The sequence below is a fragment of the Ochotona princeps genome, chromosome 28 (assembly GCF_030435755.1).
Source record: "Ochotona princeps isolate mOchPri1 chromosome 28, mOchPri1.hap1, whole genome shotgun sequence".
Lineage (NCBI taxonomy): Eukaryota > Metazoa > Chordata > Mammalia > Lagomorpha > Ochotonidae > Ochotona > Ochotona princeps.
In genome coordinates, this window is record NC_080859.1 from 19,427,010 (window position 1) to 19,442,859 (window position 15,850).

Below are 15,850 nucleotides of genomic sequence, written 5' to 3' on the forward strand. Positions count from 1 at the left end.
CCTCCATGTCTACGGCATGGGTGGAGGGCTCCGAGCATTTGGGCCATCCTCTGCTGCTTTCCCAGGCACACTAGCAGAGGGCTGGATCAGAGTTGAGCAGCCTGAACTCGTGTGAGAATCCTGTGCTTTAAATGGCAGCTTCACCCGCACCCCCACAGAACAGGCACTAGATTATATTTAAAATAGAGCTTCTAAAAATACCGTTGTTGGATACTATTTCATTCCTATCATTTGGTAACATTAATAGGATGTGGTTTTTGGATCAGTATGTGCATTCTATGGTATTGTTAGCCTTACTAATGAAGCCACAAGGCTGTGATGAATGGAATCCGAGAGGAAAGGGATGCAGCATTAGATATTTTATATCATGAACACTGCAATTCTCAGTATGTGGTAGAATGACAAATAGTTTCGCCTTGTCCAAAGATGTTTCGGGGACATATTTTCCATACTCACTATTGAGTCAAGAAGAGTAATTTTACACATGTATTAGGCAGACACTTGTCCATTTTCTTAGACTTCCTGTAACTGAGCTGGATGATCTGTGTTTTCTAATATTGTTATTTACAAACAGTTCTAAAATTGCAGTCATTGGGCCCAGTGTGGGGACACAATGACTAAAATCCTCACCTTGTACCCCAGGGTCCCGTATGGGTGTCGATTTATGTTCCAGCTGCTCTAGCTCCCTGCTTGTGGCCTAGGAAAGCAGTAACACACAGCCCAAAGCCTTGGGACCCTGCACCTGCACAGGACACCTGGAAGAAGCTCTTGGCTCCCAGCTTCAAATCGGCTCAGCTCTGGCCATTGTGGCTACTTTGAGAGTGAACCAGTGGACGAAAGATCTTCCTCTCTGTATCTCCTTCTCTCTCTAAATCTGACTTTTCAATAAAGATAAATAAATCCTTAAAATAAATATATAAGTAAATAAATCTCCCGTGCGGGTGCAGGATCCCCAGGCTTTGGGCCGTCCTCTACTGCTTCCCTAGGCTGCAAGCAGGGAGCTGCATGGGAAGTGGAGCAGCTGGGACACAAACCGGCATCCATATGAGATCCCTGCACATGCAAGGCAAGGACTTCAGCTACTAGGCTACCGTGCCGGGCCCCATCACAGATTTTTATAAGGCGTCCTTGTAAGGTGATTCAAGTCTTGGTGTTTTTGTCTTTTCTTGGCAGGAAGAAGAGAAGAATCCTGTCAGCTATCCCTCCCTCGTCAGCCACCTGACTTCTTTGTTCCTGAATCATCCTGTCTTTCCCATGACGGAGAAAGTGTCAGCCAGCTCCAAGCTGCTGGGTGAATTCACCCCACTCGCCTCACCTCTGCCTTGTGATATCCACCTGGTTAACCTGAGGACAATTCAGGCCAAGGTATTTCACCACGCAGAGCTATGAAAGATTGCTTCTTGGCATATTGTTGGTTTTAGAGGGTTGGCAGCTGGCTGAGGGAGCAAGGGAGGATCCTGTGAGCTTTTCTGTGCCCTGAGGAATCATTAAAAGGGCTTCCCCTTTAGCTAAAATCATTATGCTTTTCATTTGCCTGTTGTTCAGTAATTTAGAGAAAATCTCCATACTAATTTATTTGATCCTCTGAAAAGTTTTGTGGTGAGCAAGTCAGGAAATACCGCATTTCTCCAGCTAAGGAAGCAAATACTAGCCTGAGGTCACAACATTTCGTAGGTGGAGAACAAGACCTCCCCATCAGCTCTGGTAAATTCTTCCATTCGTTTCTCTTTGTTATGCAGGAGTTAGAGAAGCAGACACCATAGGGCTTAATTGCTTTTGGAATAGAGACCTTGCATTTTCATAGCTTTCTCAAGGCAGTGGTTGGAGCAGAGACCTTGTTTTTGAGAAATCGACTCTAGGAGAAACATCAGAGGAGGAGCATGGGAGATGCAGTCTGGCTGGAACCAGAATTCAGGGAGACTGCTGTGGTTTGCATATAAGCCCATTGCTAAGGCCAGCGAGACTGCATTGGAAAAGAATACGAATTATGTCTTTAGAGCCTGTTTTGATGTGAATTGGCAGATGTTTTGCTGGAAATAATAAGTGTTTGTTGTCTGTGGAAATACCTCAGGGTAAATGGGCTCAGTATTGTCAAAGGGGGATGCCTGTGTTTAAAGAGAACTCTGGGAGAGAGAAAGAATTCAGAACAAAGAACAAGGGGAAATGAAGAAGGGGAGTGGGAGTGGGGGAAGGAGGGGAGAGTCATTGTGTTGTTAGAGTTTGTTCTCTTGGCTTTTCTGTCACCTTAAGATGGGAGGCAAGAATTGTGTCCTGGTGGCTACACACTTGCTATGTCCCTGGGAATCTAATGTGTTAATAAACTCCTTAGACAATACATGGAAAAATGAAAGAAACACAAACAAACAAAAAAAGCTAAAGCAAGGAGAACTGTCTGCAGTGAGGTCATATGGGAATTCACAAACTTGAGATCCAGTGAGAGGGACTTGTACCCGGCCGTGCAGAAAAATATAAGGACTTATAATAGTGCAGGTGACCTGTGAGGTGTGTGCCTGTGTCATCACATGTAGCCAGGCCTGTTTCACCACAAGGGAACTTGGAGCATTTGTTGCCTGACTGCAAGCTGCTAGATCCCGTGAAAGGCTTCAGGGGTGCAGCCATGAACGTTAGATTCTGGTGGGAGAGTAAAACTGCAAAATCAAGAAATGCAACATGCTCTGTGTAAGGCAGCCATGAGTGTTAGGTGAGGAGAGGGGATGGCAGGAAGGAAGAGCAATTGGGAAAAAAGTTCAAGTTTGATTAGGATGATTGGACAGGCCCCACAGACAAGGTGACAATAAAATGATCACTAGGAGGGGGTCGGAGAGGAAGAGACTCCCACAGCCTTGGGGATGTGCGGTGCCCTGGGCAGAGTGCAGGGCAAGTGCGCAAGCCCGACTGCAGGGGAGGTGGGCTGAGCTCAAGTCCTAGAGAGCTGCTTCGATCCGTTGCTCTGTTGTCCTGCCTGGAGTAGGTGCTCACTGTCTGTCGCATGAGTGAATGGTGTGGATGTCCTCTCGGATTCTGGCACGTTCTTGTGGCAGGCCAGCCTTTTGTCTCGTGAGTGGTGCAGATAGGGACAAGGAAGTCAACACTGATAACTTGTAAGCTCAAGGGTCTGAAAATACAGAAGAGAAGACAGCCAAGACTCTGGGTTTTGGATTCTCCATCCAGGCATCCTGGTGGAAAACGTTAACGTACTGAGATGCCTAAGGGCTCATGGGTGGATGAGGCCACTGTTCCCACAGTACCTGGCCTGTAATTGTTTGTAGAGGGATTGTTTTCAGGCAGCAGCTTGAGCCAGCAAGAGTCATTGAGTACAGAGTTCTACCCCCTAAAACACATGACTACATCTGTTTCCATGTTACCTGTTTTTATTGGGAACCTCATTGCTTTCTTGTTGTTGCCTGACTTCCCCAGATTGCAAACGCCATTGCCCTGCAAACAGATTGGATCCTTGAGCCTTGAGCCCCTCCATGGTCTGGCTTCCCCTCACTGTGGGCTTGCGGTGGCAGGTCTGACCGATACAGAGATGTACCGTCTTCACTGCCTGCAGCCAAGCAGCTGCCGACTTAGCTGCTGCTTAGGAAGCGGAACTGATACCAGCTATACCTGTGTCACACCTAAAACCCTTCAAAGCAGACATGCTTTATGAACATACATCATTATCTCTCCTGAGGTCCAGCAAATGCCAGGCTGGGTGCAAATTGAGATTCCAGGAGAGGGTAGGGAGAGCAGTAGACCAACATAGAGACTTGACCGTGATGATCCATAACTACCGTGCTGGCACATTTCTGGAATCAGTGCAGGCCCTTTGGCATCGTATCAGTTGGTGCCTATGTCACCCTTGGCACTGGGTACCTATTTCTAACCATTGTTTTTAATGTCTGCTAGGAATCTTAGGGCATTCATTGATCCATCCAAAAAGACTTCCATGAAGAATTACCCTATGTGCCATAAGCTCTGATAAAATATAATCATTAAAGGAAGCTGGTGTGGGTGACTCAGACAAGACTGACTTAAAGGGTGTCCAGTATAGTTCTATGCTATTCTTAAAAGAGAGAAAGAGAGAGAGAGAGAGAGAACCAGTGGCTAAACCCAGAAGTGGGTCCAGCATGCCTTGGCCTCTGCTTCTGCTTTTCTGAGCCAGTGGTCTCCAGAATGCAGCACTGGGGCTGTTCACTGGGAGATCGCAACCCTTCTCACTGTGATGGCATGATGGAGCTCAAGTTGCTAGCCCGCCTCAGCACCATGGTGCACCTGTTCCTCCCAGCTGGCTCCTTTGGTGGTGGTGGCTGTCGCATGCCCCAGCCTGCCCACCTTTGTCGGCGTCCTGACTCCTCATTGGAAAAGGGGTTGTAAGTGAGGTGTGGATGGAGGTGTGCTAGCCCATCGAGGTGGTTTAGCACTGCCATCCACCACTCCTCCGTCACACAGTGTCACAAGAGAGCCTTGCAAATCCCTGCGGCCATGCTTCTCTGCGTCCCAGCTTCAAAAAAAAAATATCTAGTGTTATGATTTCTTATTTGAAAGGCAAAATTATAGAAGAGAAACAGAAAAATTCTTTTTTTTTAGATTTATTTGTTTTTATTACAAAGTCAGATGTGCAGAGAGAGCAGGAGAGACAGAGAGGAAGATCTTCCGTCCGATGATTCACTCCCCAAGTGATCGCAACGGCCGATGCTGCGCCAATCCGAAGCCAGGAGCCAAGAGCTCTTCCAGGTCTCCCACACAGGTGCAGTGTCCCAAGGCTTTGGGCCGTCCTCGACTGCTTTCCCAGGCCACAAACAGGGAGCTGGATGGGAAGTGGAGCTGCCAGGATTAGAACCGGCGCCCATATGGGATCCCGGGATGTTCAAGGCGAGGACTTTAGCCACTAGGCCACGCCGCTGGGCTGACAGAGAAATTCTAATCACTGGTTCACTGCCCAAATGGCTGCAACAGCCAGGGCTGGGCTGGCACAAAGCCAGAAGAAACATTTCTTCTGGATTCTCCATGAAAACAATAGAGATCCAAGCAATGGGTCATCCTTGACTGTTTTCCCAGGCCATTAGCAAGGAGCTGGATGGGAAGTGGGGCAGCCAGGACTCAAACCGGTGCCCATTTGGGATGCCAGCACTACAAGCGGAGGCTTAGCGTGGTGTACTGCAGCGCTAGTCCCAAGAAATCACTAACTTTCAGAATTCTACTGTATGGAATTTTTTAAATGATTTGAGGTATCCATTTCCAAAATTGGGAAAGTAGCAGGTGGAGTTTACGTAATGAAAATCACCCCACCGCTACCCACCCCAACAGTCACTGGAAGCATCAGAGCTGTGTCTGGGCCTCTGGGGTCAGAATGCTGTTTGCGGCCTTAGGGTGTGAAGCTGACTTCTGAGAGTGACTAAACATCTCGTGTTAGTGGGTAGATCTCAGTTCTCTCCTGGACGTGGCTGTATTGTGTCTGTAGTCAAGTGCAGGTCACGCAGCACCTGCTGTAACTCAGTCCTTTACAGCCAGTGCCCAGGACCTGAGCTGGAAGCCTGGCGCCCTGCTGGCATCCCTCAGTGACCCCCTTGCCCTCTGCTGGGGAGAGCTGGAGGCAGCCCTGCAGGCTCCCTCTGGAACACACGACAGAGGCCCTCCACACATGTAGCAGAGCCATTTCTCTAGGGTCTTAGAAATGCTAGCTCAACTTCTGCTTCCAGAGGGCTTCTGTTGCTTTCTTGTTCTGCTTTTTTTTTTTTTTTTTTTTTTTTTTTTTTTTTTTAGTTTATATTGGAAAGTCATATATACGAAAGGAGAGACAGACAGGAAGATCTTCTGTTCGTTGACTCATTCCCAAAGTGGCCACGTGGGCTGGAGCTCAGCAAATCTGAAGCCAGGGGCCGAGAGCCTCCTCCATGTCTCCCACATGAGTTCAGGGTCCCAAGGCTTTGGGCCGTCCTCACCTGCTTTCCTGGGCCATAAGCAGGGAGCTGGATGGGAAGTGGGGCTGCTGGGATTAGAACCGGCACCTATATGGGATCCTGGTGTGTGCAAGGTGAAGACTTTAGCCACTAAGCTACTAAGCCGGACCCATTCAGATGTTTTAATCTCATCTCCATACAGCAGAGTATTTCATAAGACTCCTAGAAGAATGGAATTAAAAGAGTTTTTTGAGACTTATGCATTGTTTGGTTTGTTTGCTTTTTACAACCCACATGACCTTTATGAAGACCCAGCACATGTAAGGGTTTCAACAACAACAGCAAAAACAATGTAAGGTTTATTTGTATGTTTGAAAGGCAGTGTCACAGAGAGAGTGGGAAACACGCAAAGACTTCCCAACTGCTGGTTTGCTCTCCCAGTGGCCACATGGCTGGGATTTGGCCATGCCAAAAGGCCAGGAGTCTGAAAATGCCAGCTGGATCTCCCCTGTGGGTGATAGAGGCCCATGGACCTGGACCATCTTCTGCTGCTTGCCAGGCACATTTATTAAGAGGCTGGAACATAAATGGAACAGCAAGGATTTGACAGGCTCCCATATGGGATGCCAGCATCGCAAACACCTGCTTAAGCCGCCACATCACAGTGCCATCTCCTTAAAACTTTTGTGCCAAAATCAATGTCACCATCAATTCTGTTTTCCATGAACTTTATAAAAAGTATTTATTGCATTATTTGAGAGAAGAAAGGCACAACTAGAAACACAGGGGAAGTCGCCATTTGCTGGTTCACTCCCTGAATGCCCACAGTGGGCCTGACGCCACGTGCCATGAGCTCCATTCCGTTTTCCCACATGGAGGGAGGCGGCAAGAATTGAGCTTCTCAAAGCCAAAAAATACTGCACCCTAGCAAGAGTGTGTGTTACCAGGAAGCTGAATGTAGGGAAAGAGCCAAGAATCAAAGCCAGTTACTCCCATGTGGACACCAGGCATCCTATTCCACGTCATACCTGCTAAGCCAAGCAGCTGCCTCCATGAACCTTCTGAAATGTCTACAGCACAGTGAAGCTCTCTGTGCTCGATAGGATGTATGGTTCATGGTTACTTGTCTGCTGCAAATAGTTAACCAGTCATCTCAACTTTAGCACTTGCTTATGGAATGGGCTGCTTTCCCACCCCCCCACCCCAGTTATTTATGCTGCCACTTCTCTTATAAAACTCAGCTTAAGGTTTTTCCTTTATTTTGCCTTTCTTACAAGAATTGATTGGTGCTTTATTGATCTCGCTAGCTTCTAGAGAGGTGAGAATTGTGAGAAAAAAAAATTCCTTTGTTGTTCCTGTATTAACCTTCCCTTTGTCTCTGTCATCTCGTTGATCAAAACAAGATAGCTTTTATTAAGATGTTTTAATGAGTACCCTAGAAAATGAATTGCTGCTGGTTACTTCCTGTCTCTGACTTCCAGCAAAGTGTACCATCTCTTGACCCTTGCCAAGGCTAGAACAGACTGCAGGTGAGGGGCGAGAGGGACTCTCGTGACAACCTGCGTGGGTTGCAGTAATCTTCCCAGCATGTTTTCAACTGAGCCTTAGTATTTGTATGCACCCTAAACTCTTAGGATCTGCTGGCGAGTATGGCCCAAATTACACCCTTCTGTTCATCAAAAAATCCATACATGTGCACAGAACTGTGTGTTTTTCTTGTCAAGACAATGGCTCAAATCTCCCATCTCAAGTCCTTGTCCACAGCCCGTTCTTTTCTTCGGAGGAAGAGTTGCCTGCACCCATGTTGGAGTCACGTCACCTGGCTTTGAGTAGAGCTCCTCCCCTTGCTGTTTGTGCCAAGTGCATCCAGAATTTCCAGAAGGGCCTTGAATCCTATTTGAAAATGGGTGGATGAATGAAAAGGAGGTAGAAAGAGGGACTGCTCCTTGGCAGTAGTGAGGAAAACCTCTACAAGCAATGCCAGCATCCCATATGGGTGTCAATTTGTGTGCTGGCTGTTCTGCTTCTGATCTGCTTCTAATAGCCTGGGAAAAACAGCAGAAGATGGAACAAATGTTTGGACCCCTGCCAACCACGTGGGACACTTAGGTGATGCTCCTGGCTCCTGATTTCGATTTGGTCCAGTTGAAGTCAGATGAAAGATCTCTGCCTCTCCTTGTCTCTGTAACTTTTTAAGTAAATAAATATATTTGTTTTTTAAATTAATTTTATTTGGAAGACAGAGTTTACATAAAGAGAAGGAGAGAGAGAATCCATCCACTGGTTCATTCCCTAAATGACCACAACAGCTGGAGCTCAACCAACTCAAACCCAGGAGCCAGGAGCTTCTTCCCAGTCTCCCATGGGAATGCAGGGGCCCCAGTACTTCAGCTTTTCCCTGCTGCTTTCCCAGGTCATAATCAGGGCCCTGGATTGGAAGTAGAGCAGCTGGGACATGAACCAGCACCCATATTGGATCAGTGCTACCTTAGCGGACTATGCCACATGGTGCCTGACCCAATCAATCTTTCTTTTTTTCTTTTGTTGCACAGGTAGAAATTAGTTTCCAAGCCTAGCTTTCTGTAGTGTGTTTCTGGTTAAGTTTCAGCTCTACTAGAGCCATTGATCATGAAGTGCTTTTTCTTCTAGCCTTAAGTCATCAGAAAGGTTATCTCCTTCGGTTTACAGCATTTTGTTCCAGTACAGATGAAAATCCTTGTATTTCCCCTGCTGACTGATGAATATCTAATTGTATCAATTCATAGCCAGAGCAGAGGGTGAGAAAGAAGCTGGACCCGCTCTGGGTCCTAGCGCAAGCATTTGAATGAGGCTCCTCCCCTTCCTCACCATGTGATGTAGAGCAGGTCACATCCTCATTAGGATCCTGCGCATGAGAGTATGGTCCTCTGTGAGAAGGTGTTCAGAGTTGCCCTGATGTTTATAAAGCAGCCTGGCTCATGGGCAGCTGGGTGAGGGTGAGTATTTGGCAGGTGCATTCTCAACTGCGCTCCTTCCGTCACGAGCTGTCGTGAGGCTTACTAACAAGGAAGTAAAAATGTCAGAACCTTTTTTTTATAAATAAGAGAAGGTAGACATTTATGACCAAACTAAATCTCGGTGTCACCTTGACTTATATCTCTGAGTTAATAATTCCTCACACACACACACACACACACACACACACACACACACACACACAACCAACATACCGAGGGCAGGTTTTTAGCAATAGCAGTGAGGATGCCAAATCCTATCTCCAAGTGCCTAGGTTCCATCCCTGGCTCTGGGTCTTATCCCCCGCCTCATCCTGATGCAGATACTGGCAGGCAGTGGTGATGCCAGGTAATTGAGTTCCCGCCACTGCAGTAGAGGACATGGGTTGAGTTGGTGGCACTCGGCCTTGGGCCAGGCTGGGCCTAGCGATTGCAGGCATTTGGGAAGTGACCCAGCAGGTGCCAACTATCTGTCTATTTGCCTGTGAAGTGTCCGCTTGCCGGGCAGTGTGTTGCAGTCTTCCATGTGATGCAGACTTAAGACTCCCCAACACCAGTTAGAAAGTAGGCAGTGTTTTTAGCCCTGTTACAGAAGAGCGGATGAACTGACTTGGACATGGTCGCTCATGTTGCCAGTAAATGGTGGTGCCGGCAAAGTGCGGCTGTCACCACGCTGCTTCCCGGAATCCCAAGGGGCCCCTTCTAGTGACAAGGAGAGTAGGGAGTCTAAAAATGGTGGGGAACAGCCTGTTGATTTTTCTCGTGTTTACACAGGGAGTAATGGACCCTCACAGAGGGATGTCCCACACCCTGGAGGGAAAGGTCATGACGCACCAGTGCAGGGTCCCTCGTGATCAGTGCTGCCATGGTGGGCGCCATGAGACAGGCACTGCCCTGCACTTTGAAATACATTCAAATGTATGAAGGCCACAGCAGCTGTCTCAGGGACTACTGCAAGAGAAGGCAAGTTAGCAGGCTTCTGCACGTGGTCTGCGCACAGCAGGTGCTTGGCAAGTGGCGGAAGTTGTCACTGTTGTTGGGGCTGGCGCTGGAGCCTCCCAGGGACTCTCCCGTGGGTCTGAATTAGCTCAGCGTGTCTGCAGAGATGAAATCCTTGACTCAGTTACCTAACTGGTGGATGGTGGAGCTTTCTCTGAGCTCAGCTCCTTCTGAGCCCAAGCATCCTCCCACACCCTCCGGCCTCACTTAGTCCCTGGGTTGGATGTCTGTTAGCCGCCCTGAGGTCAGTGCTGGATAGCGTGGCACCATGGGGGTTTTAAATGCCACAGCCTCACATGGGCTGTTACCCATTTGGCAAAGCCAGTGTGCCCTCTAGCATGGTTCCTGGCGTGGTTCTGACACCTGCGTTTCCCCCGTTAGTGGGGAGCTGATGTTGGGTCTGCATTAGTCAGGGTAACAACACTTCCCTCAAAAATCTGTTTGTTGTCCTAGGGCATGCTGTGCTGCTGCTTGGAGGGGGTGTGTTTTCCTTCTTGCATATTCAAGTTAAATTCACAGTTTTCCCTACTTTGAAAAGACAGTTTTCTTGGAAATAAAACGTTTAGACAGACTTTGAAACTGAAAAACTGCTGCTTTGCCTCAGGTATTTTTGCTTGGAAACTGATACTTTCATGAATATTTGATATTTCTTATTTTTTACAAAAACTTGGACAAGAAGATTACTATTTCAGTTCTTCCAAAAATGATATAGTTTTGGGGTTTTTTTTTTTTTTAGAAAGTATAACGATTTTTTTTTAAAATAGCTTTAACTTTTGGTTTTGCATCTTGGCTTTTCGTCTCTTGGGGAATTCTGGCCCCACTGCTTTTGTCCCTCTCAGCTTGCAAGGACCTTCGGAATTCACCATTTCCCGAGTAGATGTGTTGTGGCTCTTGGAGCTGTGCCTACTGTCCAGTGGCTTTTAAGGATGGTTCAGTGAATGGAAAAGGCCAAATGCTTCAGGTTAACAGTGACAAATGATTTTAAAGAGTCTAATTAATAGGCCAGCTGATTTTTGAATGTTAAAAGACTCTAACGATCTGATATAAACCTCTAAACATGTAATTTGATGTTCCCCAATTCTTGAGCTACCAAGTGGCTATGTCAGTGAAAGAAATTTATGAGTAAGAAATCAAATGAAAGTATTGTTTCATGTGAAAGTATTGCAAAATAGTTGCCCACACTGATTTGATGGATGACAGTGGTAGAAATACTACAAGACAAAGTGTGCTATGTGTCTGACACTGGACCAAGTCGTAATTTTGCTCTTTTATTTCGCTTCATTTCTTCTCCATTTTATGGGAAAGGTTTGGCTTTGCTGCAGTCACTAGCTAAGCGGTTGCAGAGCCTGGAGTCAGCTCTCAGGCTGTCTGACTTTAAGTTTGGGCGAGGCTGGACTTGGCTTCCCCTGCACCCTGACTCTGGTCAAGACAGCCATTCTGCAGACATGGAAACTGATGTTCAGGGGGTAAATGACTGTTCTTGGTGAAGGACAGAGTTCCTGTGGTTCTTGTTCTGAGACTCCTCATAGTATAGCAAGCAAAGGCTTTCCCTCTGTGGTGTTTTGTGCGACGTAGAGGGTGTGTGGAATTTCCGTTAGAATTCTTTACGTGTCTGTTTAAACTTACTGTGGGTGTCACATGGTTGTGTTAACAACTCAGAATTCCTTCAGTGACTTTCCCCTCTGCCTTGGAACGAAATCATAGCAATACCATTACAAAACACTGTGGGGAAACATCATAACGCAGGTTGTTGCAGTGAGGCATCGTTGGTGAGGATGACGTCATTCAGCTGTCGAGGTACACGACCGTGCGCTGGAGAAGCAGGCGGTTCTGAAGGTGCGTCTCAGGCCTCCTCCCCACGCTGGTCCTCAGACCTCGTTCCCTCCTGGCACTGCAGAAAGAAACAGAGCTCGTTTGCACCCCAGTGCTGGCGCCCTGCTGCACCTGCTTCATCTTTGAACAACTGTGTTTCTTAATTTTTTTTCCCAAAGGCTTTTGCATTCAAAGCACAAATATATTAACATCATTGTGATTAATATATTCAAAACCCCAAGCCATTTTCTAGCATCATTTTTTCTTTCCAGTGGAGGACAGGCATTCTACTGCAAAAAAGTGCCTGGTCAACCCCACAGGTGACAGGTGACCGGCAACGAGGTGTTTTCTTTCATTTTGCCTGCTCAGGAGAAAAAGCTTTTGTAATGTGACTTCACATGATTCATTGAGCTAATAAAGGGGGATGACATCACGAATGATAAGCTGAAGTCAGGTTAAATGTTACTTGTGCAAAAATAAACAATACCTGGGAGATTCAGATGGTGAATGAGGTTAGCAATGTAGCTACTGAGCAGAGAAGCAGGTTCCCGTTTAAGGTGGGAGGAAGGCACATCTCACAATGACCAAAGGAGGACTGAGTTCTGATGTAACAGGATGCCTCTTCAGAAAGTTCTTGGAAAATATATTCTAAAGACTACATTCCAAAAAAAAAAAATCTTTTTAGATGCACCAGAATTTTTTTTTATTTCCATTTTCCAAGAATGTTTTGAAGTCCCTGCTAACTTTATTTGACTGGTGTGTACATTTGAAATGGAAATGAAATGTTGTCATTGTAGACTCATAAAACAGTATGAAATAGGAAGGATCTTCACAACCAGCTCATGGAAAGTATGTATGACGGGGGAAAAAATTACATGTAGGTTTGCAGGGATTTTTCAGCACTGAAATGAACTTGTCATTACACTTGACCATGGTCTTTTCAAAGTGCCTTTGCGTATGCACAGAGGAGAGAGTGACTCTGGGGAATGCAGCTTCTTAACCTGTCAACCCAGCTTGCTGTCACCTGGCTCAGTGGGGTGCGGGCAGGGGAGGGCTTGGAGCAGGTGAGTGTGTGTGTGCGGGTGTGTGCGTGTGTACGTGGAACCTGGGGAGAGGCGTGCCTGCACAGCTCTGTGGCGATGGGGATAACGGTTGGCACCTCCACGAGCTGGTGGGCTGCGCTCCCATGGACCTCTTCTCTGTTCCTTTGCAGGTGGGCAACGGCTACTCTGACGAGGCGGCCTTGATCCTCCACAGGAAAGGCTTTGACTGTCGGTTTCCCAGTAGAAACACGGGGCTGTTTTGCTCCACCACTCAGGGAAAGGTGAGTGCTGTGCCAGTGTCCCCTGCACATGAGCTCACGCCCCCCTCCTCTGGTCTCCCGTCTTCCCTTTTCTCTGCCAGCCTCACTGTCATCCCCAGTACCCCCACCCCTGACCCACACACACTTACTGACCCACAGCCTCAGCCGTGGGCATACCCAAGTCCCTCAGGCGCCCAGGCCCTTCCCATACTTACTACAGCGAGTAGGGATAGCAAGGATGCGCCCAAGGCAAGAGTCTATCCCAGAGGCCCCTGGGGTCCACTTCCCTCCATCCCTGCCCAAGTGGAGTCCATGCTGAGAAGCACCAAGGCTGCAGTTCGCTCTCCTCCTGTGTGTCCTCTGCTTGATTGGAGATTGTCTGCATGCTCTTGGTTCAGGAGTCTGAAAGGACTTAGTTCTGCAACTCCAGAGAGACAGTCAGGACTGAGCAGGTGAACTCTGCCTGCAGTGGCCCGGAACTTGATAGCACATAGAACCCTGTCCTGTGTCTTCACTGTGCTGGGACAGGGAGAGATGACTGCGAACCACACAGGTAAGAGATGGAGGGCGGAGTCTGGGCCATGATCAGCGTTGTTTTAAAAGCTGTATGGCCCCTGGATGTTCTTTCTTTGATGGAGAAAGTGGCCCTAGCAAGTCATGAAATTCCCAAGCCAGGTAGAGCGGAGCGCTCAGGGGACAGTCTGTGTGCGTGAGCCAGCGTACCACCTGCGTCTCTGCTTAGAGGGCTCTGCTCATACGCCCATGCTTTACCAGTCTTTGCTCACAGTCGATTAATCTCAATATGTGAATGTGTTTCCTTTTTAGATCTCGGTACATAAACTTTTTACCAAGTTTACTGTCGAAAGCCTCACAGCTTCATCGTTATCGTTGATGCATTCACCCACAGACGCCCAGAACATAAGTGAGATCAACTTGAGTCCCATGGAAATCAGTACATTTCGCATCCGTTTGAGGTGAACATGACTTGCAGGTCTGGCTCGGGAAGTGCTGGCTTTTCTACCTTTCTAGGTTTGACGTGCAATAAGGAAGCACGTGATTTTTGCTTCTGGCTATGCTGAGAACATGATTCTGTAATTTAAAAACAAATGGGACAGAAAGAAACACGAGAAAGCCATGCTATGACCCAGGTCTCTTCAAGGTCTTCCTGCGGATCTGCCATCGGTAGGAATGGATGCAAGAAGCGAAGAAGTTTTTGAAGACAACCTCTCAACAGCTCGTAACTCAGGTTAAATGCTAATTCTGTCTGTGTTGGGGGTTGGGAAGAGATTCGTATCTGTATTTGTATTGCTAATCCTTTGTTGGTTGTACAGGAACACCTGTTTGACCAAAACAGAGTTTAAAAAAGCAAAAGCAACTGATGGGTAATAGCTAATGGCCAAAATGGTTACAATTATTCATACACATTAGAGAAACTTGTGTGTGTTGAAATATGTGGAAAGTGCAATCCCTTGGCCCTTATTATAAACATAGCTGATTTTCACACCTTTTTTATATGACCCTCAACCCACCCCTTCCCTCCCTTTGTAAGTATTTCCAGAAATACCTGATTTTGAATCATTCAGCAGTAGAAAAAGAGGCATATTTTCATTACTTGACAATGTGGGATAGGTGCAATTTATTCCATTGTCACTGAGATAGAAGAAGCAATTCCATAGGTACCATAAACCTATTTTGGGTACCTGCAAGGTGTCTTTTTACACGGCTCATTTGAATACAGGTGTTCTGAGATGGGGTTTTCTATTTTAAAATTACCATATCAAAATAGATGTGCCTTATTTTTTTATAAGTCTTGTTAAATCTTTTGGTGTCCATATTACTGTCAGGGGAGGGAGGACACAGGGGGAGGGGCGTGGGTACTTCTTATGGCACATAAATTATGTGATTTTTGCCTGACAATACCGGCCACCTTCTGATCTGTTTCATTCCATTTGGGGTGATGTCACTCAATGTTACTCTTAAATTTTTTGACTATTTGAATGTACTAAGATGTCAGATAACAAAATAGGGAAGGAAAATATTGTTCTTTATAATATGCTGCTGCCAAGGAAGCTGCAACTTGAAGCGTGGATTTTGTGACACGCAAAATCCAGATGTTTCCGTTTCCCAGTAGTTAATCATGTTGAAGAGAGAATGCTTTAAGATAAACCTTATTTGGAAACCCACGTATATGTAGCTCATCATGACTTATCAAAGAATGTTTGTGCAGCTGATTGCAAACTCTTGTTTATGTTAACCTCAAAGCGATGTTCCAAGCCCACGTGCCATTACGGAACTTTGAATAAAGTGTATTTGGGAATCACTGTTTCCTTAATTTTCAAATAGCAGCAACATTTAGTTCCCACCCAGGAAGGACTCTTCGGGTATTTACCAAGTTTTACCAATTCTGACTTTAAACTTCTGTTGACTTGTCTTCGTGGAAACCCGAAAGCCAGATTTCTGTCTTCCCATGTATCTGGATTTTCAGTCAAGATGCAGCTCCTAAGATTATGGTTACTATGATGAATTCTTACCTCCTTCGCCTTTAAGAATTAAGGAAAACTGGGCCCGGCGGCGTGGCCTAGCTAAAGTCCTCGCCTTGAACGCCCCGGGATCCCATATGGGCACCGGTTCTAATTCCGGCAGCTCCACTTCCCATCCAGCTCCCTGCTTGTGGCCTGGGAAAGCAGTCGAGGACGGCCCAAAGCTTTGGGACCCTGTACCCGCGTGGGAGACCCGGAAGAGGTTCCAGGTTCCCGGCTTCAGATCGGCGCGCATGGGCCCGTTGCAGCTCACTTGGGGAGTGAATCATCGGACGGAAGATCTTCCTCTCTGTCTCTCCTCCTCTGTGTATATCTGGC

General features: G+C 46.9%; 1 protein-coding gene across 1 annotated transcript in view; it reads left to right on the forward strand.

Moving 5' to 3' along the window:
* MAN2A1 (mannosidase alpha class 2A member 1) overlaps window positions 1–15,098 on the forward strand; it is a 147,108-nt gene extending 132,010 nt beyond the window's left edge. The window contains exons 20-22 of the mRNA XM_058656332.1: window positions 1,174–1,365; window positions 12,903–13,013; window positions 13,818–15,098. Coding sequence (XP_058512315.1) covers window positions 1,174–1,365; window positions 12,903–13,013; window positions 13,818–13,970 — 456 coding nt within the window. The 3' untranslated portion in view covers window positions 13,971–15,098. The remainder of the gene's footprint in view (window positions 1–1,173; window positions 1,366–12,902; window positions 13,014–13,817) is intronic.
* Window positions 15,099–15,850: the final 752 nt, after the last annotated feature.